Source organism: Oncorhynchus tshawytscha, linkage group LG32 (assembly GCF_018296145.1).
Source record: "Oncorhynchus tshawytscha isolate Ot180627B linkage group LG32, Otsh_v2.0, whole genome shotgun sequence".
Lineage (NCBI taxonomy): Eukaryota > Metazoa > Chordata > Actinopteri > Salmoniformes > Salmonidae > Oncorhynchus > Oncorhynchus tshawytscha.
The window spans coordinates 5,798,137-5,824,019 of record NC_056460.1 but is presented as its reverse complement, the minus strand read 5'-3'; the positions used below and the strand labels follow the sequence as shown (position 1 = coordinate 5,824,019).

At 40.6% G+C, this 25,883-nt stretch overlaps 3 protein-coding genes across 3 annotated transcripts; all 3 read left to right on the top strand.

Moving 5' to 3' along the window:
- The first annotated feature begins 8,118 nt into the window (after positions 1 to 8,118).
- On the top strand, positions 8,119 to 9,098 carry LOC112265063 (dispanin subfamily A member 2b). The gene is made up of 2 exons (XM_024442082.2): positions 8,119 to 8,447; positions 8,855 to 9,098. The coding sequence occupies exons 1-2, from the start codon at positions 8,220 to 8,222 to the stop codon at positions 9,008 to 9,010; spliced, it is 384 nt and encodes a 127-aa protein (XP_024297850.1). The 5' UTR covers positions 8,119 to 8,219; the 3' UTR covers positions 9,011 to 9,098.
- A 3,977-nt stretch (positions 9,099 to 13,075) lies between these two features.
- LOC112237710 (dispanin subfamily A member 2b) lies at positions 13,076 to 14,093 on the top strand. Its single transcript, XM_024406311.2, has 2 exons — positions 13,076 to 13,408; positions 13,792 to 14,093. The coding sequence occupies exons 1-2, from the start codon at positions 13,181 to 13,183 to the stop codon at positions 13,945 to 13,947; spliced, it is 384 nt and encodes a 127-aa protein (XP_024262079.2). The 5' UTR covers positions 13,076 to 13,180; the 3' UTR covers positions 13,948 to 14,093.
- Positions 14,094 to 22,657: 8,564 nt separating this feature from the next.
- LOC121841616 (dispanin subfamily A member 2b-like) lies at positions 22,658 to 24,014 on the top strand. The gene is made up of 2 exons (XM_042310890.1): positions 22,658 to 22,989; positions 23,373 to 24,014. The coding sequence occupies exons 1-2, from the start codon at positions 22,762 to 22,764 to the stop codon at positions 23,526 to 23,528; spliced, it is 384 nt and encodes a 127-aa protein (XP_042166824.1). The 5' UTR covers positions 22,658 to 22,761; the 3' UTR covers positions 23,529 to 24,014.
- Positions 24,015 to 25,883: the final 1,869 nt, after the last annotated feature.

Below are 25,883 nucleotides of genomic sequence, written 5' to 3'. Positions count from 1 at the left end.
TGTGTGGTTTTGGTATGTCTGGTTTAAAGCAGGCTGATCTTAACTCCAGGGTATGCAGGCTTTTGTTACAGGCCAGGACTACACCTGATTCTACATATCGAACCCTTAGTTGCAGTGTGTTACTGGGCTGGAGTAAAAGCCTGCACACCCTGTTGGTCTCTCGGACCAGGATTGAATACATTGAGCGTGTTTATGGGGTTGTCATCTATGATGCAGTTCAAACTGTGAATGGTGGTTTGGCCTTTGGAGGGCCCAGCATTTCAACAAGTTATTCAGCTCCAGATTTACACATGCAAACACACGGGAGAGTGGCTAAGACTAAAGTAAGCATACCAGACACTCAACAGACTTAAGGGTAAACACTTTGACAATGACTGATTTCAACTGTACAAAACATTCAAGCCAGGTTCACACTTAGTTCCCATCAATACATTGAACTGTATGCCTAAATTGTCTGAATAGTAAGTAGGTAGCAGCATTTTCTTCAGTGTAACCAGTTGATAACATTTTATAGGTCATGTGGGGGAATGAGTTGGCTTTGTATAGTTCCCCCACCTTGCTTTATAATGTACTTGGTTACACTGTATCAATGAATCATAGCATCTCAATTGCCATGGTACCAGACTTTTCAAATATGTAAAAAAAAAAAAACTGTTGTGCCTGTTTGAGTTTGCCTAATGTAGCAGGAGTAAAAAAGCTAGTCTTAATACACCAATAGAAATGTCCCAACCTTGTAACCTAGGCCTGTCTAGCACTCCATGCAGACTCAAGCAAACACTCATTGGAAAGGAATCTAAGTATTTTGAACTCTGTTATACAGTGCCTTCGGAAAGTATTCAGACCCCTTGACTTTTTCCACATTGTGTTAGGTTAAAGCCATATTCTAAAATTGATTAAATGTTTCTCATGAATCTGCACACAATAACCCATAATGACAAAGCAAAGAGGATTTTTAGACATGTTTCCTAATTATTTGTTTTAACTGATCACATTTACAATAGATTCTCAGATTCTACTTTAACTGATCACAAGTATTCAGACTCTTTACTCAGTACTTTGTTGAAGCACCTTGGGCAGCGATAACAGCCTCAAGTCCTGGGTATGGCGCTACAAGCTTGGCACACCTGTATTTGGGGAGTTTCTCCCATTCTTCTCTGCAGATCCTTTCAAGCTCTGTCAGGTTGGTTGGGGGGTGTTATTTTACCTCAGGCTTTCTGCTAGTGAGGTTGATGGTTCCAAACTTCTTCCATTTAAGAATGTTGGAGGCCACTGTGTTCTTGGGGACCTTCAATGCTGCAAAATAAAAATGTACCCTTCCCCAGATCTGTGCCTCAACACAATCCTGTCTCGGAGCTCTACGGACAGTTCATTCAATCTCGTGGCTTGGTTTTTGCTCCGATACATACTGTCAACTGTGGGACCTTACATAGCAAGGGTGTGTGCCTTTCCAAATCATGAAACATCTTAAGGATGATCAATGGAAACAGGATGCACCTGAGCTCCATTTCGAGTCTCAATGCTACGGGTCTGAATACTTAACTTTTTTTCTTCTAAAAACCTGTTTTCTCTTTGCCATTATGGGGTATTGTGTGTAGACCACAAGGCAGAGTGCCTAGGCACAGCCCTTAGCTGTGGTATATTAGCCATATACCACACTACCTTGGGCCTTATTGCATAATGATATCACGGCTATTGTCACGTGTAGAATATCTTTGAATTTGGGAGATCTAACATGTATTCATGTGATATCACTTAGCAAATGTTTTACTTGCTTGAGTTAATAAATCATAATTCCGAACCATAGGAATGCAGCTTTGAAAGATTTTACATCTATTTTACAGGTGTAAAATACACTATGTATCTCACTGAAAATCCCTCATATTTTTATTTTATTATTTTAAGATGTATTACATTACTTTCAAGACTGAATTATATTGTATTTCTTTTCTAAATTGTGTTAATGCTGTGATGTCATCAACGGGAGCCATGCTGTGTTGCCAACTTACAGACTTTGTTGCTATATTTAGCGAGTATTCAGACCCCTCTAGCGACTCATTTTTAAAAAAATCGACTAGTGACAAATCGAACAACTTTTTCTGGTGTTATTGGAGACTGACGTGAAAGCATGTATCGTTCTTACTCTTAGGCCCCCGTCCCAAAGCACTCACAGGTGGCCCAGTCCTCGCGCAGCAGTCCCTCCCAGCTGCAGTCAGAGCAGGAGATGTTCACCCCTCCCCGGCCAGACTGCAAATGAATCGCGCATGCGGGAAGCCGCCGCTGGCTGATCCCTCTTTGTCTAAAATAAATCACTGCACAAAAAATAAATCACTGCATTTGACTCACACAGCCTCAGTCACTTACTCACCTTGTCCACTGTGCGTGTGCCTCTGTGACATAAGCTAAACATCTAGCTGGTTAGCTCATGTCTCAGTCTAAACCGTACACTCCAAAATACAGAAAGGAGTGGGAATCAAAGGTTGGTTGAAGCCGTTTATTGGAGATGATACACGGGCATACTGCCTGTATTGTAAGGCTGATTTCTACTTAGTGATGTAAAAAAAAAAAAGACAACTCAAAAACATACTCAAAAGGCAAAACAGTTCCACCCAAAACAAGCTGCCATTTATGGTTAAAAAAATTGACTGCCGAAAAGGCTGTGGCCACCATGGCATTAGTTATCGCTGAACACTGTTCCATGCTGGCATGTGATCACATTGGAGAAGCATGTAGAGCTGCTTTCTCAGACTCCACTGCTGCTACCCACTTCAAAATGCACAGGACAAAGTGCACAGAGATGATTAATGGTGTTCTAGCACCATACTTTCTGAAAAAGCTGGTCGCAGATGTGGGTGACCAGCCTCCTCCTCGATGAGTCCACAGATGTAAGTGTTTCTAAGTACCTGGGTGTTGTGATAAGGTACTTTAGTGACACCAAGCAGACAATTGTATCAACATTTCTGGGGCTTGTTGAGTTGGAGGGAGGAGATGCCAAATCTATAGCCGGTGCTGTTGTGGCTTTTCTGAGGATTCTATGTTATGCAATATAGACCGTTACCATATATGTGATTGAATATTATCTGCTCTTGGCTTATGTGGATGTATGTGTTATGCAACATAGCTGACTTGAGATATTGTTAACAGTTTCAGGGCCATGGGCCTTTCTCATGATGGAAAAATACAGAATAACATGAAGACAGGAACTGTGCAATGAGTTGGGGGGGCACATTCAGAATGTAGTGTTGAGAGAACAAACGGTCTCTTGTAGATAACAGGAGCCAGGTGCCTGATAATGGTATATTCTACACAGCTACAACGACTGACCGCTGAAGCGCTTAGGGGGCTGGGACCAGCCTCTGCGCCAACAATCAACAATAGGCTGGGTGAGTCTAAACCACGCCCAGTCTCTACTCTGACAGGCCCGGAAGCAGGAACTACTTCTGTCATCAGAGTATATTATAATATCTTTGTCAGGAACAAGTCAGTTCTCTGTTTGCCCTGCGAAGTGGGACAGAGAGCCCGTATATACGAAAATTGCATTTACCACTTATTGCTTAGCTAATAAAAAATACATAGCATACAATGCGGTGAGTCATTGTCATATTTATCCTGATACCAGATTCGAATTGACGCAACCCTAACACTTTCCTCGAGAAATGTTGTCTTAATAAAGAGAAACTCCTGGGGATAGGGACTGACAATGCCTCTGTTATGACGGGGATTAACAATGGGGTCCATTATGTGCTGAAGGAGGAGTATGGCCTCAAATATCTGGTTCTTATTCGCTGTGTGTGCCACTCTCAACAGCTTGCTCATTTGTAGTACTAAACATATTTAGGGTGTTTTTTACTCACTTTTTGTCTCTCCCACGACGTTATTCCTCTCTCCTACAGCGTCCATCACAATTACATGCAAATTAGGTGATGACGTCATTTAGCGACTTTTAGAACAGTCAATAGCTACTTTCCTAACTGAGGAGTTGGCAACACTGCATGATCTTACTCCCCAGTTTGCTCAGTATGCTCCGGGTCTTTTGAATGCACATGTTCACAAATTCACAAGAAAAGACAAGGAAAAGTTATATCGTCACTGATTTAGTGTTGCATTACTGTTTATAGGAATATATATTCATGTGTATGGGGATAATGTTCGAGTGCAACTTTGCAAGGCTATCGTTAGCTTTGTGGCGGGAGAGGGTCTCTTTCAGGTGCAGACATCGTGAGTCTTTTTTATTTTCTCATGGGTTTTCTGCACTGTCGTTTGTCTTTCATCAGGCAAATATACGTGTATGGAGTCCAGACTGCAGCAGTAGCTTTTGCCTTGTATTTGTATCCATTCCATGCAGGTATGTTGTGAAATGTGTGAGGATTCTGTGTTATGCACTATAGCCCGTTACCATATATGTGATTGAATATTATCTGCTGTTGGCTTGTGTGGATGTATATGTTATGCAACATAGCTGACTTGAGACATTGTTAACAGTTTCAGGGCCATGGGCCTTTCCCATGATGGAAAAATACAGAATAACATGAAGACAGGAACTGTGCAATGACTTGTGGGGGCACATTCAGAACGTAGTGTTGCGAGAACAAACGGTCTTTTGTTAGATAACAGGAGCCAGGTGCGTGATAACTGTGTCGAGCATGGGCGCATAGATATTCTACACAACTACAACGACTGACCGCTGAAGCGCCTAGGGGGCTGGGACCAGCTCGGGCGCCAACAATCAACGATAGGCTGAGTGAGTTTAAACCACGCCCAGTCTCTACTCTGACAGGCCGGCTCGGAAGCAGGAACTACTTCTGTCATACTTCTGAGTATATTATAATACTTTTGTCAGGAACAAGTCAGTTCTCTGTTTGCCCTGTGAGGTGTGATAGAGAGCCCGTATATACGAAAATTGCATTTACCACTTATTGCTTAGCTAATAAAAAATACATAGCATACAATCGGTGACTCAGTGTCATACTTATCCTGATACCAGATTCGATTGACGCAACCCTTAACAAATGTGACGATTTTGTATTTCATGTTCAATATGCCTAGTTAGCTGTCGTTAATTTTGTTACTTGCCAAAAATGGCGTTGTTGCTCCATTGGTATGCTTCAGGTATAATGGTACAATAGTCCACTCTCTAAGAAATATTTTGCACTTATTAGCAAATTATTGGTGTACAACATTTAGAAAATGTAATGAGTCTTGAAAATATGAACATGTACATTTTGTACAATGTATTTTTTGTTTATACTCTTACTACGGAGTTTGCTCCGAGCGTGATGAGGAGAGGCAAATATACTTGTCTGGATTCCAGACGCTTCGTTGTGCCCTGAATGCTATTGAAAATGGGAAGGGCATTAAGATAGATGCCCATGCTTTTAATGTACCACCCAAAGCCCTGAGGCGACACCAAGACAAGCAAGCCAAAACCCCAGGCCACAGCCATTTGGGTGGGTTTACCAGTCTTCACTATCTCTTTCAAATGTGACCTGGTGAGTCATATCCCAAAAATGTAAAGAGCCCTTTTTGGACTTACATCACGTGATGTGAAAACTTGCCTTTGACCTAGCGGAGTGGATGGGAATACAAAACACATCAAATAAAGAAAGGCAGTTGGTAAGCATAGACTGGTTTTACAGTTTTATGAAGCATCACCTAGGGTAGCTGAGCAAAATGCCCCTTTCCTAAAAAATATTTTAGGATTATTATAATTATAATAAATTATTATTATTAAATAACTATTATTAAATAACTATTATTAAATATCTAAAAGTCTGTTAAATATAGCCATTTATTTCCTTTATATTTTGTTAGTTTGTCTGTGTCAGCAATTAGACATTGATCTTAGGAGGAGGGGGGTTACCCTGTGATTGCTAGTTAGACTATTGCAAAACTGGACAAATGATCCACTTACCACTATTGTCACTATGAATGGTAGATAGAGGGCAGGATAGACAGACTGGTATTAGTGCTGAGTGATTAGTGCTTTCTAAGTTTGTTTTGGTGTGTGTTAAATTATTCAAAAATAGTCATGTTTTTTTATTACAAATTATATATATTTTTTACATTAAATGCACTATGCATTATGTGCGTTAGATGCTGTAACACAGAATAAAACAATAGAAGTCCCATGATGGTAGTGACTGCCCTTTACTGCTTATCGCTTACAGATGAAGTCACAAGTTTACATACAGTTAAGTTGGAGTCATTAAAACTCGTTTTTCAACCACTCCACAAATTTCTTGTTAACAAACTATAGTTTTGGCAAGTAGGTTAGGACATCTACTTGATGCATGACACAAGTAATTTTTACAACAATTATTTACAAACAGATTATTTAACTTATAATTCACTGTATCACAATTCCAGTGGGTCAGAAGTTTACATTACTGTGCCTTTAAACAGCTTGGAAAATTCCAGAAAATTATGTCAAGGCTTTAGAAGCTTCTGATAGGCTAATTGACATAATTTGAGTCAATTGGAGGTGTACCTGTGGATGTATTGAGGCCTACCTTCAAACTCTGTGCATCTTTGCTTGACATCATGGGAAAATGAAAATAATTCAGTCAAGACCTAAGAAAAAAGTCTGGTTCATCCTTGGGAGCAATTTCCAAATGCCTGAAGGTACCACGTTCATCTTTACAAACAATAGTACACAAGTATAAACACCATGGGACCACGCAGCCGTCATTCCGCTCATGACGCGTTCTGTCTCCTAGAGATGAACGTACTTTGGTGCAAAAATTGCAAATCAATCCCAGAACAACAACAAATGACCTTGTGAAGATGCTGGAGGAAACAGGTACAAAAGTATTTACATCCACAGTAAAAGGAGTCCTATATCGACATAACCTGAAAGGCCGCTCAGCAAGGAAGAAGCCACTGCTCCAAAACCGCCATAAAAAAACAGACTACAGTTTGCAACTGCACATGGGGACAAAGATAGTAATTTTTGGAGAAATGTCCTCTGGTCTGATTAAACAAAAATAGAACTGTTTGGCCACATTGACCACTGGTATGTTTGGAGAAAAAAGGGGGAGGCTTGCAAGCCGAAGAACACCATCCCAACCGTGAAGCACGGGTGTGGCAGCATCATGCTATGGGGGTGTGGCAGCATCATGCTATGGGGGTGCTTTGCTACAGGAGGAACTGGTGCACTTCACAAAATAGATAGCATCATGAGGTAGGACAATTATTTGGATATAATGAAGCAACATCTCAAAACATCAGTCAGGAAGTTAAAGCTTGGTTGCAAATGGGTCTTCCATATGAACAATGACCCTTAGCATACTTCCAAAGTTGTGGCAAAATGGCTTAAGAACTACAAAGTCAAGGTATTGGAGTGGCCATCAATCCTATATAAAATGTGTGGGCAGAACTGAAAAAGCGTGGGCGAGCAAGGAGGCCTACAAACCTGACTCGGTTACACCAGCTCTGTCAGGAGGAATGGGCCAAAATTCACCCAATTTATTATGGGAAGCTTGTGGAAGGCTCCCTGAAATGTTTGACCCAAGATAAACAATTTAAAGATAATGCTACCAAATACTAATTGAGTGTATGTAAACTTCTGACCCACTGGGAATGTGATGAAAGAAATAAAAGCTGAAATAAATAATTCTCTCTACTATTATTCTGACGTTTCACATTCTTAAAATAAAGTGGTGATCCTAACTGACCTAAGACAGGGAATTGTTACTAGGATTAAATGTCAGGAATTGTGAAAAACTGAGTTTAAATGTATTGGCTAAGGTGTGAGAGGAAGTCTAGTGTGAGAAGATGGAACTAGGTGAAACTTGGCAGACATTCTAACCAGTTAGAGGGCAGGATAGACAGACTGGTATACCACAGACAGAAGTGGTAACCCAGACACGTCACAGGAGCTATAAAGCTGAAGCATCCGTTCTTAACGTTATCTCATGACCAAATATGGTAGTGACAGGAAGTCCAGTCAAATATCTTTGGGTATACACTCCCAAAAGCAGCACAAAAAGTTTGACAAACCTGCTATTGTGCAAGAGAGGGGGGAGGGCCTCCAGAAATCAAAACATACACATTTACTGGAAACAGTGCTAATGACGCCATCTTTCACCACCCACTCCTCTTATAAAAACTCCACCTCACCTCACAAAAGACACTTTTCTCTTTGGGTCTAAATTTCTCGTTTGCACTAGAAGCTTTGATTATTTTTTAACACGAGGCTAAATAAGTAGCTATATTCGATTGCCATGGATCAATCACCACCGTACCAGTCAGAGTTTGTCCCAATGAAAGGAAATAAGTACATGCGTCTTGAAGACACTCACGGAGCGCCCAAGTTCCAACATACCGTCGTATTGGGACAGCCACAGCCCGTTGTACCTCATCCCAGGGATCACATTATCTGGTCACTTTGCAGCCTCGTGTATGGCAACCCATTCTGTCTCGGAATGTTAGCGGTGTATTTCTCCATAAAGGTGAGTTGGAATTCTCCTTATGTAGCTTTTTATAGCAATGTCTGGTGTTGGTGCTTGTATTGGCTGGATTTTGAAGTTGAGCAAGTTATTATATAGGCGACCAACTTTGAACTATGGAAGGAGGACAGAATAACAATTATCTACATTTGCGTTTCGTTTTCCTGTTATCACACTGTTATAAACATGTGTAGCCTATACTTCATCAATAGGCTCTATAGATCTTTACTACAAAATAACTATTTTATGGATTATTAAACCACTAAGAGGGTAATTCATTACTGAGGTCATCTCATTAGTCTGAAATGTCATGTGTGCATGTTGTTAACTAATATGCATAGCTACATAAACACAATCAGCAACACATGAAGGATTCTATAATATAAATTATTCTACATTTTGTCTTCCAGTCCAGGGACAGGAAGATGGTTGGAGACTTGGAGGGAGCAAGAAAACACGGGAAGACTGCATGCTGCTTTAATACTGTGACCCTGACTTTGGTAATCCTCGGGCTGCTCTTCTTCTTCATCACCTATGGTATCATCATCTACCAAGTTACACACTGAGGAGATCCAGTCTTTGCTTTTGTAAAAAAGTTTTAAACACCTCTAGGATTGTGTCCTGATACATTTCAGCTCATCTCTTAAACACACACACACAGCACAGATGTTCCTTCAGCACTGTCTACCAGATGTTCCTTCAGCACTGTCTACCAGATGTTATTTGCTCTTCTTTAGTTTTGTGTTTTAAGGACACAAGATGATTCTTTTGAAGTTCCATTCAAATGTAATTTTTTATTAATAAATTCAACCTTTATGTAAATGCATTACATTTCAGTTTTTATAGCTGTGAATGGATGTTAACGACTTTGTGAGACTCATCCCATATAGACATACACTCACTTAAGAGATCTTTCTTTATCTGGACGTGTACTTTTATCAATCTGAAGGTCCAGATTAGTTTATACCTCCCTTGCCTTGGATGTTCCTCTGTCAGTAACTAAAATGGTTGATACTAAATGATTTAACTTCATATGGATGAATAAACCTCATTATTTAAGAAAATCGGTAATATGTAGCACCCAAGGTGAGGGAGGGTTGAATACTCTGGATTTTAAAACCTCTAATATAATATTAAAGTTTAAATGGATACAAAACTATTTAAGAGATTGTCACGACTCCGACCGAAGGTGGCTCCTCTTCCTGTTCGGGCGGTGCTCGGCGGTCGTCGTCACCGGTCTACTAGCTGCCACCGATCCCTTTTCTATTTTCTGTTTTGTGTCTTTCTGCACCTGACAGGACTGTTTCGGTTTTCGTTCATTCTCTTTGTTATTTTTGTTATTTCAGTGTTCAGTTCTAATAAAAGCATGAACATGTACCACGCTGCAACTTGGTCCTCTCCTTCCAACAGCCCTTACAGAGATACGGTTTGCATTTGGAATATCATCCCTAATTTAATTTTCCAACAGATTGGTGGTCTAGAATTCTTACTCAAATGCAACTTTGATATGGGTAAAATCCCTATTATGCTTGCAAACTTTCATAAACAAGTACTTCTAACTTGGAAACTCATGTACAAACACAATTTTTCCCCAAATAGGTGTCACGCCCTGGCCTTAGTTATCTTTGTTTTCTTTATTATTTTTGTTAGGCCAGGGTGTGACATGGGTGATTTATTGTGTTTGTCTTGTCTATGGGTTTATTAGAATAATGGGGTTGTGTTCAGTTTAGTTGTCTAGGTAAGTCTATGGTTGCCTAGAGTGGTTCTCAATCAGAGGCAGGTGTTTATCGTTGTCTCTGATTGGGAACCATATTTAGGCAGCCATATTCTTTGTGTATTTTGTGGGTGATTGTTTCCTGTCTTTGTGTTTTATGCACCAGTTAGGACTGTTTCGGTTTTCACGTTTATTGTTTTGTAGTTTGTTCATGTTAAGTGTATCTTATTAAAGAACCATGAACTTCAACCACGCTGCGTTTTGGTCTGCCTCGCCATCGCAGGAAGAAAGCCGTGACAATAGGTATACAATCTGGAATAATAAAGACATCAAATACAAAAACAAGTCTTTGTTTTTCCAGAACTGGTTTGGCAACAACATTATTTGGGTTAAACAATTATTGAATTTATTTATTTATTTATTTTTTACCTTTATTTAACTAGGCAAGTCAGTTAAGAACAAATTCTTATTTTCAATGATGGCCTAGGAACAGTGGGTTAACTGCCTGTTCAGGGGCAGAACGACAGATTTGTACCTTGTCAGATCAGGGATTTGAACTTGCAACCTTCCGGTTACTAGTCCAATGCTCCAACCACTAGGCTATAATAATCATATATTCAATAATTATCCATCGTCATATAATATATATAATATATGATTAACCAGAATGTATTATTATTGAATAATTATTATTGAATAATAATAATTATTGAATATATGATTATCCAGAATTTATTAGAACACACAATGTTACATTCACTCCTGATCAGTATCAAATTGTTGTTAGAGCCATCCCTAAAGGTGCTATTATTCTTTTAGGAGAATATAACAAGACTCCAAGTGCAATTGTTGAGGATTTTGTAGCCTCAATACAATTAGGAGGAATTGACATTTTAAACTGTAAATGTAATATGTATATTAGGAAACTATGTCAATATGTTACTATTCACTCTGCTAAAATGTACTGGAATGCAGCTCTAGGACAAGTGACCTGGAACAAGGTTTTGTTGTTATCTGGTAAATATTGTATATCTAATAAGGTGGAAGAAGTATCATACAAACTCATTCATAGAATCTACCCTGTAAAGACCTTTATTATACACAGATTTAAAATAGCTATTGATAACAAATGTGTATATTGTGGTTGTGACCCAGAGACTCTTGACCATTTATTTTGGGACTGTTCTTATGTCAGAATATTTTGGCGTGAGTTAGAAGATTTTATTTTAAAAGAAACAACTATTTAATGTTAATTTGAAAAAAAAGGTGTTATGAACCTTAAAAATGTGTTTTGAACATCTTGGCCATGTTCTGTTATAATCTCCACCCGGCACAGCCAGAAGAGGACTGGCCACCCCACATAGCCTGGTTCCTCTCTAGGTTTCTTCCTAGGTTTTGGCCTTTCTAGGGAGTTTTTCGTAGCCACCGTGCTTCTACACCTGCATTGCTTGCTGTTTGGGGTTTTAGGCTGGGTTTCTGTACAGCATTTTGAGATATCAGCTGATGTTCGAAGGGCTATATAAATTAAATATATAAACATTTGATTTGATTTGATTTGTTATGATATGAGTTTCCAAGAAAATATATGATTGTGGTGGCTATGGCAAAGATGCACTTCGCTGTGCCCTGAATGCTATTGAAAATTGCCAGGGCATTAAGGTAGATACCCGTGATTTTAATGTATCAAGCACAAGGTGAGACCCAGATGCAAAGACAGGACACAGATGGTTGGAGTCTTACAATATTGATTCATCCAAAAAGGGGTAGGCAACACAATGGTCGTGTACAGGCGAAAGGTCAAAACCAGTTCAGAGTCCAATATGTACCGAAGGGCAGGCAGATTCAAGATCAGGACAGGCAGCATGACCAGGCAGGTGGGAAGTATTCCGGAGTCAGGCAGGGGTCAAAACTGGGAAGACTAGCAAAAGTGAATAGAGAAGGGGTACGGGTTGACTTGACTAAACATACAAGACGAACTGGCACAGAGAGACAGGAAACACAGGGATAAATACACTGGGGAAAATAAGCGACACCTGGAGGGGGTGGAGACAATCACAGGGACAGGTGAAACAGATCAGGGCATGACATAATGTGCCACACAAAACGCTGAGGCGCCACCAAGACAAGCAGGTCAAAACCCCAGGCCACAGTCATTTGGGTGGGTTACCAGTCTTCTCTAGCTCTTTCAAATGTGACCTAGTGAGTCATATCCCAGTCTGTCCTGAGCTGCCAGAGCCGTCAGTCAGCCATGAGCTGCCAGAGCCGTCAGTTAGCCAGGAGCGGCCAGAGCCGTCCGTCAGCCAGCAGCTGCCAGAGCCGTCCGTCAGCCAGCAGCTGCCAGAGCTGTCCGTCAGCCAGCAGCTACCAGAATCACCCTTCACTCCGGAGCTGCTGGAGTCTCACACCTGTCCGGTGCTGCCGGAATCTCCCGTCCATTCGGGACCCGTGGCTAGGGTCCCCAGTCCAAGGTCGGCGGCGAGGGTCGCCGCTCTAAAGAGACCACGGAGGCGGGCTAAGAGGCGGACAAGGACTATGATGAAGGGGGGGTCCACGTCCCGCGCCAGAGCCGCCACCGCGGACAGACACCCACCCAGACCCTCCCCTATAGGTTCAGGTTTGAATACTTTCCAAATGCACTGTACCACAGACAGAAGTGGTAACCCAGACACGTCACATGGGCTATAAAGCTGAAGAATCCGTTCATAATGTTTTCTCACGACCAAATATGGTAGTGACAGGAAGTCCAGTCAAATATCTTTGGGTATACACTCCCAAAAGCAGCACAAAAAGTTTGACAAACCTGCTATTGTGCAAGAGAGGGGGGAGGGCCTCCAGAAATCAAAATAATACACATTTACTGGAAACAGTGCTAATGACACCATCGTTCACCACCCACTCCTCTTATAAACCCTCCACCTCACCTCACAAAAGAAACGTCTCTTTGGGTCTCACTTTCTCGTTTGCACTAGAAGCTTTGATTATTTTTAACACAAGGCTAAATAAGTAGCTATATTCGTTTGCCATGGATCAACCACCACCGTACCAGCCAGAGTTTGTCCCAATGAAAGGAAATAAGTACATGCGTCTTGAAGACACTCACGGAGCGCCCAAGTTCCAACATACCGTCGTCTTGGGACAGCCACAGCCCGTTGTACCTCATCCCAGGGATCACATTATCTGGTCACTTTGCAGTCTCGTGTATGGCAACCCATTCTGTCTCGGAATGTTAGCGGTGTATTTCTCTATAAAGGTGAGTTGGAATTCTCCTTATATAGCAATGTCTGGTGTTGGTGCTTGTATTGGCTGGATTTTGAAGTTGAGCAAGTTATTATATAGGCGACCAACTTTGAACTATGGAAGGAGGACAGCATAACAATTATCTACATTTGCGTTTCGTTTTCTTGTTATCACACTGTTATAAAAATGTGTAGCCTATACTTCATCAATAGGCTCCATAGATCTTTACTACAAAATAACTATTTTATGGAGTATTAAACCACTAAGAGGGTAATTCATTACTGAGATCATCTCACATGTGTGCATGTTGTTAACTAATATGCATAGCTACATAAACACAATCAGCAACACATGAAGGATTCTATAATATAAATGATTCTACATTTTGTCTTCCAGTCCAGGGACAGGAAGATGGTTGGAGACTTGGAGGGAGCAAGAAAACACGGGAAGACTGCATGCTGCTTTAATACTGTGACCCTGACTTTGGTAATCCTCGGGCTGCTCTTCTTCTTCATCACCTATGGTATCATCATCTACCAAGTTACACACTGAGGAGATCCAGTCTTTGCTTTTGTAAAAACAAGTGTTCATTTGAAGTCTTGGCAGGTGTTATACACCTGTAGGATTGTGTCCTGATACATTTCAGCTCATCTCTTAAACACACACACACAGCACAGATGTTCCTTCAGCACTGTCTACCAGATGTTATTTGCTCTTCTTTAGTTTTGTGTTTTAAGGACACAAGATGATTCTTTTGAAGTTCCATTCAAATGTAATTTTTTATTAATAAATTCAACCTTTTTGTAAATGCATTACATTTCAGTTTTTATAGCTGTGAATGGATGTTAACGACTCTGTGAGACTCATCCCATATAGACATACACTCACTTAACAAGAAAACAATTCCCATGGCTTTGTATCTACTTGGCAGAGACAGCGTAACAGAACTTGGCTCGGGTCAGCAATTAAACTGTTTACTGAATCTGAGAGGTCCATGAACATACATATCCTGACATGGCTTGTCTTTGTTGTCGCTCTCCAACAAAGTTTAAGCCACAATCTGTACTATTTATGGTTGCTAAGATTACTTGTCCTTGTGTGATATAAAGATGTAGGAATTAGAGTATGTTGAACAACTTTATCAACCCCAAGAATGAACAGTATTAGGTATTTTTGACTTATTACTCTGATTCAACATCTGTTAATAATTTGTAAAAGTGGAATTTCCAGCGGTGTAGAAAGTCCAGGCCTGGTTTCCGGAGACAAGCCATGTTACCAGGAATCCCTGGCTGGCTGTGTCACAGTACTCTTGAATATCTATTTTCCCTTTGGAGAAATATACTGTGTAGGTTTGGTGGGTAAAAAACAACACCATTCAATTCATGGCCCTGTTAAAATACTTACATTTATCATTCCTTCTATCCTTCCCCTTCTTTCTGCCTTATCTGACAAAGGTGGATTGGTGAAAGCAATAGCTGCAGACTTTATCCATTTATACACAGCGATTGCTTACTTTAAGATGGGGAGGAAGGAGACAGTAGGGCTTGTAACAAGGATGCATTTTTATAGGGATTCACACAGGTTTCCTCTTGTCAATATAGTTCTTGAAGGGAAGCAGATCAGAAGAGTGAGTTGATCTAGATCTGATGATTGGGACAAAGCTAAAAAAATATATATATAAAAACATCTCCAGGGAATGATTGCATTATCAGTGAATTCTATAAATATTTTCAGGAGGATATTATTACGTTTATATTCAATGTTTTTAAGGAGGCAATTGATTTAGGGGTCCTGCCTGTTTCTATGACACAAGGCCTAATTTCTGTAATACCCAAACCAAACAAAGATTCTATGATGTTAGAAAATTGGAGACCAATCACATGAATGAACAATGATGGAAAGCTACTTGCATCCATCTTTGCAGAAAGACTTAAAAGTCTTGACCAAATCATTGATGAAACCCAGTCTGGTTTTATGAAGGGCAGACATATATGTAATAATATTTGACTAGTATTGGACTTGATAGACTACAATGAGCACACTATGGAAGATAGCGTAATTTTATTTGTAGACTTTTACAAGGCATTTGATACCGTTGAACATTACTTTATTTTTGAGACTCGTCGATTTTTTTGGTTTTGGTCAATATTTTCAAAGTGTAATTAAGACACTTTACAATAGTAAAGTCTCTATTAAATTATCCCATGGAACTTCACAAAAATTTGACATTAGACGTGGATTTAAACATGGATGCCCAATTTCTCCTTTCTTATTTTTATTGGTCACACAAGTTATTGCACCGCATATAAATAAGGATAGTTTTAGGGGTATTCAGATACAAGACAAAGAGATAAAATGTTCACAATTGGCTGACGACACCATTTCACCACTTCCTGTTCGGGCGGTGCTCGGCGGTCGTCGTCACCGGTCTACTAGCTGCCACCGATCCCTTTTCTATTTTCTGTTTTGTGTCTTTCTGCACCTGACAGGACTGTTTCGGTTTTCATTCATTCTCTTTGTTATTTTTGTTATTTCAGTGTTCAGTTCTAATAAAAGCATGAACATGTACCACGCTGCAACTTGGTCCTCTCCTTCCAACAGCCCTTACAGAGATAAGGTTTGCATTTGGAATATCATACCTAATTTAATTTTCCAACAGATTGCTGGTCTAGAATTCTTACTCAAATGCAACTTTGATATGGGTAAAATCCCTATTATGCTTGCAAACTTTCATAAACAAGTACTTCTAACTTGGAACCTCATGTACAAACACAATTTTTCCCCAAATAGGTGTCACGCCCTGGCCTTAGTTATCTTTGTTTTCTTTATTATTTTTGTTAGGCCAGGGTGTGACATGGGTGATTTATTGTGTTTGTCTTGTCTATAGGTTTATTAGAATAATGGGGTTGTGTTCAGTTTAGTTGTCTAGGTAAGTCTATGGTTGCCTAGAGTGGTTCTCAATCAGAGGCAGGTGTTTATCGTTGTCTCTGATTGGGAACCATATATAGGCAGCCATATTCTTTGTGTATTTTGTGGGTGATTGTTTCCTGTCTTTGTGTTTTATGCACCAGTTAGGACTGTTTCTTTCGGTTTTCGCATTTATTGTTTTGTAGTTTGTTCATGTTAAGTGTATCTTATTGAAGAACCATGAACTTCAACCACACTGCGTTTTGGTCCGCCTCACCTTCGCAGGAAGAAAACCGTGACAGAATCACCCACCACAGCAGGACCAATCGGCAGCAGCAGCAACAGCAGCAAGAGAAGCAGAATCTGGACTATATGACTTGGGAAGAGATAGACAGGTGGGCGGTCGACCCAGGGAGAGTGCCGGAGCCCGCCTGGGATTCACTGGAACAGTGCGAAGAGGGTTATAGGAGAATGGATTTGGAGAAACGAGCACGGCGGCACGGTAGGAAGCCCGAGAGTCAGCCCCTAAAATGTATTGGGCGGGGGCACACAGGAAGTATGGCGAAGCCGGGTAGGAGACCTGCGCCAACTTCCTGTGCTTACCGGAGAGCGAGAGAGACCGGGCAGGCACTGTGTTATTCTGTGGAGCGCACGGTGTCCCCAGTGCGGGTGCATAGCCCGGTGCTGTACATACCAGATCCTCGTATCGGCCAGGCTAGAGTGGGCATCGAGCCAAGTGCCATGAAGCCGGCTCTACGCATCTGGTCTCCAGTGCGTCTCCTTGGGCCGGCGTACATGGCACCAGCCTTACGCATGGTGTCCCTGGTTTGCCTGCACAGCCCAGTGCGGGCTATTCCACCTCGCCGTACTGGCAGGGCGACCGGGAGCATTCAACCAGGTAAGGTTGGGCAGGCTCGGTGCTCAAGATCTCCAGTGCGCCTGCACAGTCCGGTCTATCCAGTGCCACCTCCACGCACCAGCCCCCTGATGGCAGCCACCCGCACCAGGCTTCCTGTGCGTGTCCAGAGCCCAGTACTCCCTAGTCCTCCTCCCCGCACTCGTCCTGAGGTGCGTGTCCTCGGCCCAGTACCACCAGCGCTGGCACCACGCACCAGGACTACAGTGCGCCTCGTCTGTCCAGAGCCGCCAGAGTCTCCCGTCTGTCCAGAGCCGCCAGAGTCTCCCGTCTGTCCAGAGCCGCCAGAGTCTCCCGTCTGTCATGGGCCGCCAGAGTCTCCAGTCAGCATGGAGCCGCCAGAGTCGCCAGTCAACCAGGATCTTCCAGAGCCGCCAGTCAACCAGGATCCGCCAGAGCAGCCAGTCAGCCAGGATTCATCAGAGCCGCCAGTCAGCCAGAGTCACTATTCTGCCATGATCTGCCAGAGCCGTCAACCTTCCTGAGCTACCTCTTAGTCCTGAGCTACCCCTCGGTCCTGAGCTTCCTCAGTAATGAGGCACCACTCAGGCAAGGTTCGCCACTCAAAGGATGCTAAAAAAGCGGACTAAGACTATGGTGGAGGGGGGGGTCCCCGTCCCGCGCCAGAGCCGCCACCGTGGACAGACGCCCACCCAAACCTTCCCCAATGGGATTAGGTGTGCGGCCGGGGGTCCGCACCTTTTTGGGGGGGTACTGTCACGCCCTGGCCTTAGTTATCTTTGTTTTCTTTATTATTTTGGTTCGGCCAGGGTGTGACATGGGTGATTTATTGTGTTCGTCTTGTCTAGGGGTTTATTAGAATAATGGGGTTGTGTTCAGTTTAGTTGTCTAGGTAAGTCTATGGTTGCCTAGAGTGGTTCTCAATCAGAGGCAGGTGTTTATCGTTGTCTCTGATTGGGAACCATATATAGGCAGCCATATTCTTTGTGTATTTTGTGGGTGATTGTTTCCTGTCTTTGTGTTTTATGCACCAGTTAGGACTGTTTCTTTCGGTTTTCGCGTTTATTGTTTTGTAGTTTGTTCATGTTAAGTGTATCTTATTAAAGAACCATGAACTTCAACCACGCTGCGTTTTGGTCTGCCTCACCTTCGCAGGAAGAAAGCCGTGACAATAGGTATACAATCTGGAATAATAAAGACATCAAATACAAAAACAATTCTTTGTTTTTCCAGAACTGGTTTGGCAACAACATTATTTGGGTTAAACAATTATTGAATTTATTTATTTATTTATTTTTTACCTTTATTTAACTAGGCAAGTCAGTTAAGAACAAATTCTTATTTTCAATGATGGCCTAGGAACAGTGGGTTAACTGCCTGTTCAGGGGCAGAACGACAGATTTGTACCTTGTCAGATCAGGGATTTGAACTTGCAACCTTCCGGTTACTAGTCCAATGCTCCAACCACTAGGCTATAATAATCATATATTCAATAATTATCCATCGTCATATAATATATATAATATATGATTAACCAGAATGTATTATTATTGAATAATTATTATTGAATAATAATAATTATTGAATATATGATTATCCAGAATTTATTAGAACACACAATGTTACATTCACTCCTGATCAGTATCAAATTGTTGTTAGAGCCATCCCTAAAGGTGCTATTATTCTTTTAGGAGAATATAACAAGATAAGTGCAATTGTTGAGGATTTTGTAGCCTCAATACAATTAGGAGGAATTGACATTTTAAACTGTAAATGTAATAACATGTATATTAGGAAACTATGTCAATTTGTTACTATTCACTCTGCTAAAATGTACTGGAATGCAGCTCTAGGACAAGTGACCTGGAACAAGGTTTTGTTATTATCTGGTAAATATTGTATATCTAATAAGGTGGAAGAAGTATCATACAAACTCATTCATAGAATCTAACCTGTAAAGACCTTTATTATACACAGATTTAAAATAGCTATTGATAACAAATGTGAGACTCTTGACCATTTATTTTGGGACTGTTCTTATGTCAGAATATTTTGGCGTGAGTTAGAAGATTTTATTTGAAAAGAAACAACTATTAATGTTAATTTGAAAGACTCAGATATTATGTTTTATTTTGATCCAAATGATTTGCACCCTGATTTACCTTTCATTGTTCATTTGTTTATCTTTCATGTAAGATTCTTTGTCCATAAATTAAGTGGGTGGAGAACAAACCCCTCTTCACATGATTTAAGATAGAATTTAAATATTATTTAAGTGATCAGTAAATATTTTTTTTAAAGCAATACGCACCATAAAAGTATTTAACAAATTGAAAAAGAATATTGATATGTAACACCCCTGTCTGTTAGGTTTATGTACTCTTGTTTGTATGTTTCTGTTTTTTTTGTATTTGTTGTGTTCATAATAAAATAAAAATATAAATAAAAAAAAGGGTTAGATTAGGGACCAGGGTTAGGATTAGAATAGGGTTTAGGGTTAGGTTAGGGTCATAATAGGGGTTAGGGGTCAGTCCTCAACTGTTCATAAAACACCTTAAAAATGTGTTTTGAACATCTTGGCCATGTTCTGTTATAATCTCCACCCGGCACAGCCAGAAGAGGACTGGCCACCCCATATAGCCTGGTTCCTCTCTAGGTTTCTTCCTAGATTTTGGCCTTTCTAGGGAGTTTTTCCTAGCCACCGTGCTTCTACACCTGTCATTGCTTGCTGTTTTGGGTTTTAGGCTGGGTTTCTGTACAGCATTTTGAGATATCAGCTGATGTACGAAGGGCTATATAAATAAATTAATTTGATTTGTTATGTTATGAGTTTCCAAGAAAATATATGATTGTGGTGGCTATGGCAAAGATGCACTTCGCTGTGCCCTGAATGCTATTGAAAATTGCCAGGGCATTAAGGTAGATACCCGTGATTTTAATGTATCAAGCACAAGGTGAGACCCAGATGCAAAGACAGGACACAGATGGTTGGAGTCTTACAATATTGATTCATCCAAAAAGGGGTAGGCAACACAATGGTCGTGTACAGGCGAAAGGTCAAAACCAGTTCAGAGTCCAATATGTACCGAAGGGCAGGCAGATTCAAGATCAGGGCAGGCAGCATGACCAGGCAGGTGGGAAGTATTCCGGAGTCAGGCAGGGGTCAAAACTGGGAAGACTAGCAAAAGTGAATAGAGAAGGGGTACGGGTTGACTTGACTAAACATACAAGACGAACTGGCACAGAGAGACAGGAAACACAGGGATAAATACACTGGGGAAAATAAGCGACACCTGGAGGGGTGGAGACAATCACAGGGACAGGTGAAACAGATCAGGGCATGACATAATGTGCCACACAAAACCCTGAGGCGCCACCAAGACAAGCAGGTCAAAACCCCAGGCCACAGCCATTTGGGTGGTTTACCAGTCTTCATTAGCTCTTTCAAATGTGACCTAGTGAGTCATATCCCAAAAATGTAAAGAGCCCTTTTGGACTTACATCATGTGATGTGAAAATGTACCTTTGACCTAGCGGAGAGGAAGGCATTTGGCAGGCATAGACTGGTTTTATAGTTTTATGAAGCGGCACCTAGGGTAGCTGGGCAAAATGCCCCTTTGCTAAAAAAATATCTATTGTATTAAATAACTACAAGTCTGTTAAATGTAGCCATTTATTTCCTTTATAGTTTGTTACCCTAAGAATCACCATCATCCACCTTTGCTATTTTGTGTCAGCAATTAGACATTGATCTTATGGGGGGGGCATCTTACCCCATGTTACCCTGTGATTGCTAGTTAGACTATTGCAAAACTGGACAAATGATCCACTTACTACTATTGTCACTATGAATGGTAGATAGAGGGCAGGGATAGACTGGTATTTGTGCTGAGTCAAAAATAGTCATGTTTATTTATTACAAATTATTTAAAAATGACATTAAATGCACTATGCATTATGTGCTTTAAATGCTGTAACACAGAATAAAACAATAGAAGTCCATTGATGGTAGTGACTGCCCATTACTGCTTATCACTTACAGCTGAAGTCGCAAGTTTACATACACTTAGGTTGGAGTCATTAAAACTCGTTTTTCAACCACTCCACAAATTTCTTGATAGCAAAACTATAGTTTTGGCAAGTCGGTTAGGACATCTACTTGGTGCATGACTCCCTGATTGAGAATCATACTTAGGTAGCCTGGTTTCACTTTTGAGTTGTGGGTGTTTGTCTTCCGTGTTTGTTGCCACACGGGACTGTTTTGTTTATTCATGTTTATTGTTTTGTTCCAGTGTTCTGTTGTGATTTGATTAAACATTATGGACACTTACCACGCTGTGCATTGGTCCTCCGATCCTTCTCGCTACTCCTCCTCAGAAGAGGAGGACGAGATCTGTTACAGGTGATCCTAACTGACCTAAGGCAGGGAATTGTTACTAGGATTAAATGTCAGGAATTGTGAAAAACTGAGTATAAATGTACTTGGCTAAGGTGTATGTAAACTTTCGACTTCAACTCTATTAATTAACATGACTTTAAATATTTGTTTTATTTCATTACAAGTCATCTCATCTCTGTAGAGCTGCTGCCTATGTTGTCTGACAAAATCACAATTTGAGTAGTGATTTCAAAGTAAATAAGGCATACTTTTATGACTGCTGAACACCAACTATCAGTCACGTAGTTCATGCATTTTCAGGCTCGCGAAGCAACTGCTTTTTATCACTCGAAATTGTGTCTAATCTATTGATTTTACCACAGGTGTTCTCCAGTCAACTTGTAGAAGCATCTCAAGAATGGTCAATGGAAAAAGGTTGCACCTGATCTCAATTTCGAGTCTCTTAGCAAAGGGTCTGAATACTTATGTAAATGACGTATTTCAGTTTTTTAAATTTGTATACATTTGCAAACATTTCTAAAACACTGTTTTCACTTTGTCATTATGGGGTATTGTGTGTAGATTGATGAAGCCATTTTTTTATGTAATCAATTTTAGAATAAGGCTGTAACATAACAAAAAAGTCAAGGGGTCTGAATACTTTCCAAATGCACTGTACCACAGACAGAAGTGGTAACCCAGACACGTCAAGAACATATGTTGGTGAGAGGAAGTCTAGTCCCGGGTAGTGTGAGAAGATGGAACTAGGTGAAACTTGGCAGACATTCTAACCAGTTAGAGGGCAGGATAGACAGTCTGGTATACCACAGACAGAAGTGGTAACCCAGACACGTCACATGGGCTATAAAGCTGAAGAATCCGTTCATAACGTTATCTCATGACCAAATATGGTAGTGACAGGAAGTCCAGTCAAATATCTTTGGGTATACACTCCCAAAAGCAGCACAAAAAGTTTGACAAACCTGCTATTGTGCAAGAGAGGGGGGAGGGCCTCCAGAAATCAAAACATACACATTTACTGGAAACAGTGCTAATGACGCCATCGTTCACCACCCACTCCTCTTATAAACCCTCCACCTCACCTCACAAAAGAAACGTCTCTTTGGGTCTCACTTTCTCGTTTGCACTAGAAGCTTTGATTATTTTTAACACAAGGCTAAATAAGTAGCTATATTCGTTTGCCATGGATCAACCACCACTGTACCAGCCAGAGTTTGTCCCAATGAAAGGAAATAAGTACATGCGTCTTGAAGACACTCACGGAGCGCCCAAGTTCCAACATACCGTCGTCTTGGGACAGCCACAGCCCGTTGTACCTCATCCCAGGGATCACATTATCTGGTCACTTTGCAGCCTCGTGTATGGCAACCCATTCTGTCTCGGAATGTTAGCGGTGTATTTCTCTATAAAGGTGAGTTGGAATTCTCCTTATATAGCAATGTCTGGTGTTGGTGCTTGTATTGGCTGGATTTTGAAGTTGAGCAAGTTATTATATAGGCGACCAACTTTGAACTATGGAAGGAGGACAGCATAACAATTATCTACATTTGCGTTTCGTTTTCTTGTTATCACACTGTTATAAAAATGTGTAGCCTATACTTCATCAATAGGCTCCATAGATCTTTACTACAAAATAACTATTTTATGGAGTATTAAACCACTAAGAGGGTAATTCATTACTGAGATCATCTCACATGTGTGCATGTTGTTAACTAATATGCATAGCTACATAAACACAATCAGCAACACATGAAGGATTCTATAATATAAATGATTCTACATTTTGTCTTCCAGTCCAGGGACAGGAAGATGGTTGGAGACTTGGAGGGAGCAAGAAAACACGGGAAGACTGCATGCTGCTTTAATACTGTGACCCTGACTTTGGTAATCCTCGGGCTGCTCTTCTTCTTCATCACCTATGGTATCATCATCTACCAAGTTACACACTGAGGAGATCCAGTCTTTGCTTTTGTAAAAACAAGTGTTCATTTGAAGTCTTGGCAGGTGTTATACACCTGTAGGATTGTGTCCTGATACATTTCAGCTCATCTCTTAAACACACACACACAGCACAGATGTTCCTTCAGCACTGTCTACCAGATGTTCCTTCAGCACTGTCTACCAGATGTTCCTTCAGCACTGTCTACCAGATGTTCCTTCAGCACTGTCTACCAGATGTTCCTTCAGCACTGTCTACCAGATGTTCCTTCAGCACTGTCTACCAGATGTTCCTTCAGCACTGTCTACCAGATGTTCCTTCAGCACTGTCTACCAGATGTTCCTTCAGCACTGTCTACCAGATGTTCCTTCAGCACTGTCTACCAGATCTTATTTGCTCTTCTTTAGTTTTGTGTTTTAAGGACACAAGATGATTCTTTTGAAGTTCCATTCAAATGTAATTTTTTATTAATAAATTCAACCTTTTTTGTAAATGCATTACATTTCAGTTTTTATAGCTGTGAATGGATGTTAATGACTCTGTGAGACTCATCCCATATAGACATACACTCACTTAACAAGAAAACAATTCCCATGGCTTTGTATCTACTTGGCAGAGACAGCGTAACAGAACTTGGCTCGGGTCAGCAATTAAACTGTTTACTGAATCTGAGAGGTCCATGAACATACATATCCTGACATGGCTTGTCTTTGTTGTCGCTCTCCAACAAAGTTTAAGCCACAATCTGTACTATTTATGGTTGCTAAGATTACTTGTCCTTGTGTGATATAAAGATGTAGGAATTAGAGTATGTTGAACAACTTTATCAACCCCAAGAATGAACAGTATTAGGTATTTTTGACCTATTACTCTGATTCAACATCTGTTAATAATTTGTAAAAGTGGAATTTCCAGCGGTGTAGAAAGTCCAGGCCTGGTTTCCGGAGACAAGCCATGTTACCAGGAATCCCTGGCTGGCTGTGTCACAGTACTCTTGAATATCTATTTTCCCTTTGGAGAAATATACTGTGTAGGTTTGGTGGGTAAAAAACAACACCATTCAATTCATGGCCCTGTTAAAATACTTACATTTATCATTCCTTCTATCCTTCCCCTTCTTTCTGCCTTATCTGACAAAGGTGGATTGGTGAAAGCAATAGCTGCAGACTTTATCCATTTATACACAGCGATTGCTTACTTTAAGATGGGGAGGAAGGAGACAGTAGGGCTTGTAACAAGGATGCATTTTTATAGGGATTCACACAGGTTTCCTCTTGTCAATATAGTTCTTGAAGGGAAGCAGATCAGAAGAGTGAGTTGATCTAGATCTGATGATTGGGACAAAGCTAAAAAAATATATATATAAAAACATCTCCAGGGAATGATTGCATTATCAGTGAATTCTATAAATATTTTCAGGAGGATATTATTACGTTTATATTCAATGTTTTTAAGGAGGCAATTGATTTAGGGGTCCTGCCTGTTTCTATGACACAAGGCCTAATTTCTGTAATACCCAAACCAAACAAAGATTCTATGATGTTAGAAAATTGGAGACCAATCACATGAATGAACAATGATGGAAAGCTACTTGCATCCATCTTTGCAGAAAGACTTAAAAGTCTTGACCAAATCATTGATGAAACCCAGTCTGGTTTTATGAAGGGCAGACATATATGTAATAATATTTGACTAGTATTGGACTTGATAGACTACAATGAGCACACTATGGAAGATAGCGTAATTTTATTTGTAGACTTTTACAAGGCATTTGATACCGTTGAACATTACTTTATTTTTGAGACTCGTCGATTTTTTTGGTTTTGGTCAATATTTTCAAAGTGTAATTAAGACACTTTACAATAGTAAAGTCTCTATTAAATTATCCCATGGAACTTCACAAAAATTTGACATTAGACGTGGATTTAAACATGGATGCCCAATTTCTCCTTTCTTATTTTTATTGGTCACACAAGTTATTGCACCGCATATAAATAAGGATAGTTTTAGGGGTATTCAGATACAAGACAAAGAGATAAAATGTTCACAATTGGCTGACGACACCATTTCACCACTTCCTGTTCGGGCGGTGCTCGGCGGTCGTCGTCACCGGTCTACTAGCTGCCACCGATCCCTTTTCTATTTTCTGTTTTGTGTCTTTCTGCACCTGACAGGACTGTTTCGGTTTTCGTTCATTCTCTTTGTTATTTTTGTTATTTCAGTGTTCAGTTCTAATAAAAGCATGAACATGTACCACGCTGCAACTTGGTCCTCTCCTTCCAACAACCCTTACAGAGATAAGGTTTGCATTTGGAATATCATACCTAATTTAATTTTCCAACAGATTGCTGGTCTAGAATTCTTAC

What these genes read in the sequence shown, in the direction of transcription:
- LOC112265063 (XM_024442082.2), top strand. Translation starts at nt 8,220, where the DNA reads ATGGATCAATCACCACCGTACCAGTCAGAGTTTGTCCCAATGAAAGGA. An exon ending in CGGTGTATTTCTCCATAAAG is followed by an intron (nt 8,448 to 8,854) that starts GTGAGTTGGAAT and finishes TTTGTCTTCCAG; the next exon opens with TCCAGGGACAGGAAGATGGT.
- LOC112237710 (XM_024406311.2), top strand. Translation starts at nt 13,181, where the DNA reads ATGGATCAACCACCACCGTACCAGCCAGAGTTTGTCCCAATGAAAGGA. An exon ending in CGGTGTATTTCTCTATAAAG is followed by an intron (nt 13,409 to 13,791) that starts GTGAGTTGGAAT and finishes TTTGTCTTCCAG; the next exon opens with TCCAGGGACAGGAAGATGGT.
- LOC121841616 (XM_042310890.1), top strand. Translation starts at nt 22,762, where the DNA reads ATGGATCAACCACCACTGTACCAGCCAGAGTTTGTCCCAATGAAAGGA. An exon ending in CGGTGTATTTCTCTATAAAG is followed by an intron (nt 22,990 to 23,372) that starts GTGAGTTGGAAT and finishes TTTGTCTTCCAG; the next exon opens with TCCAGGGACAGGAAGATGGT.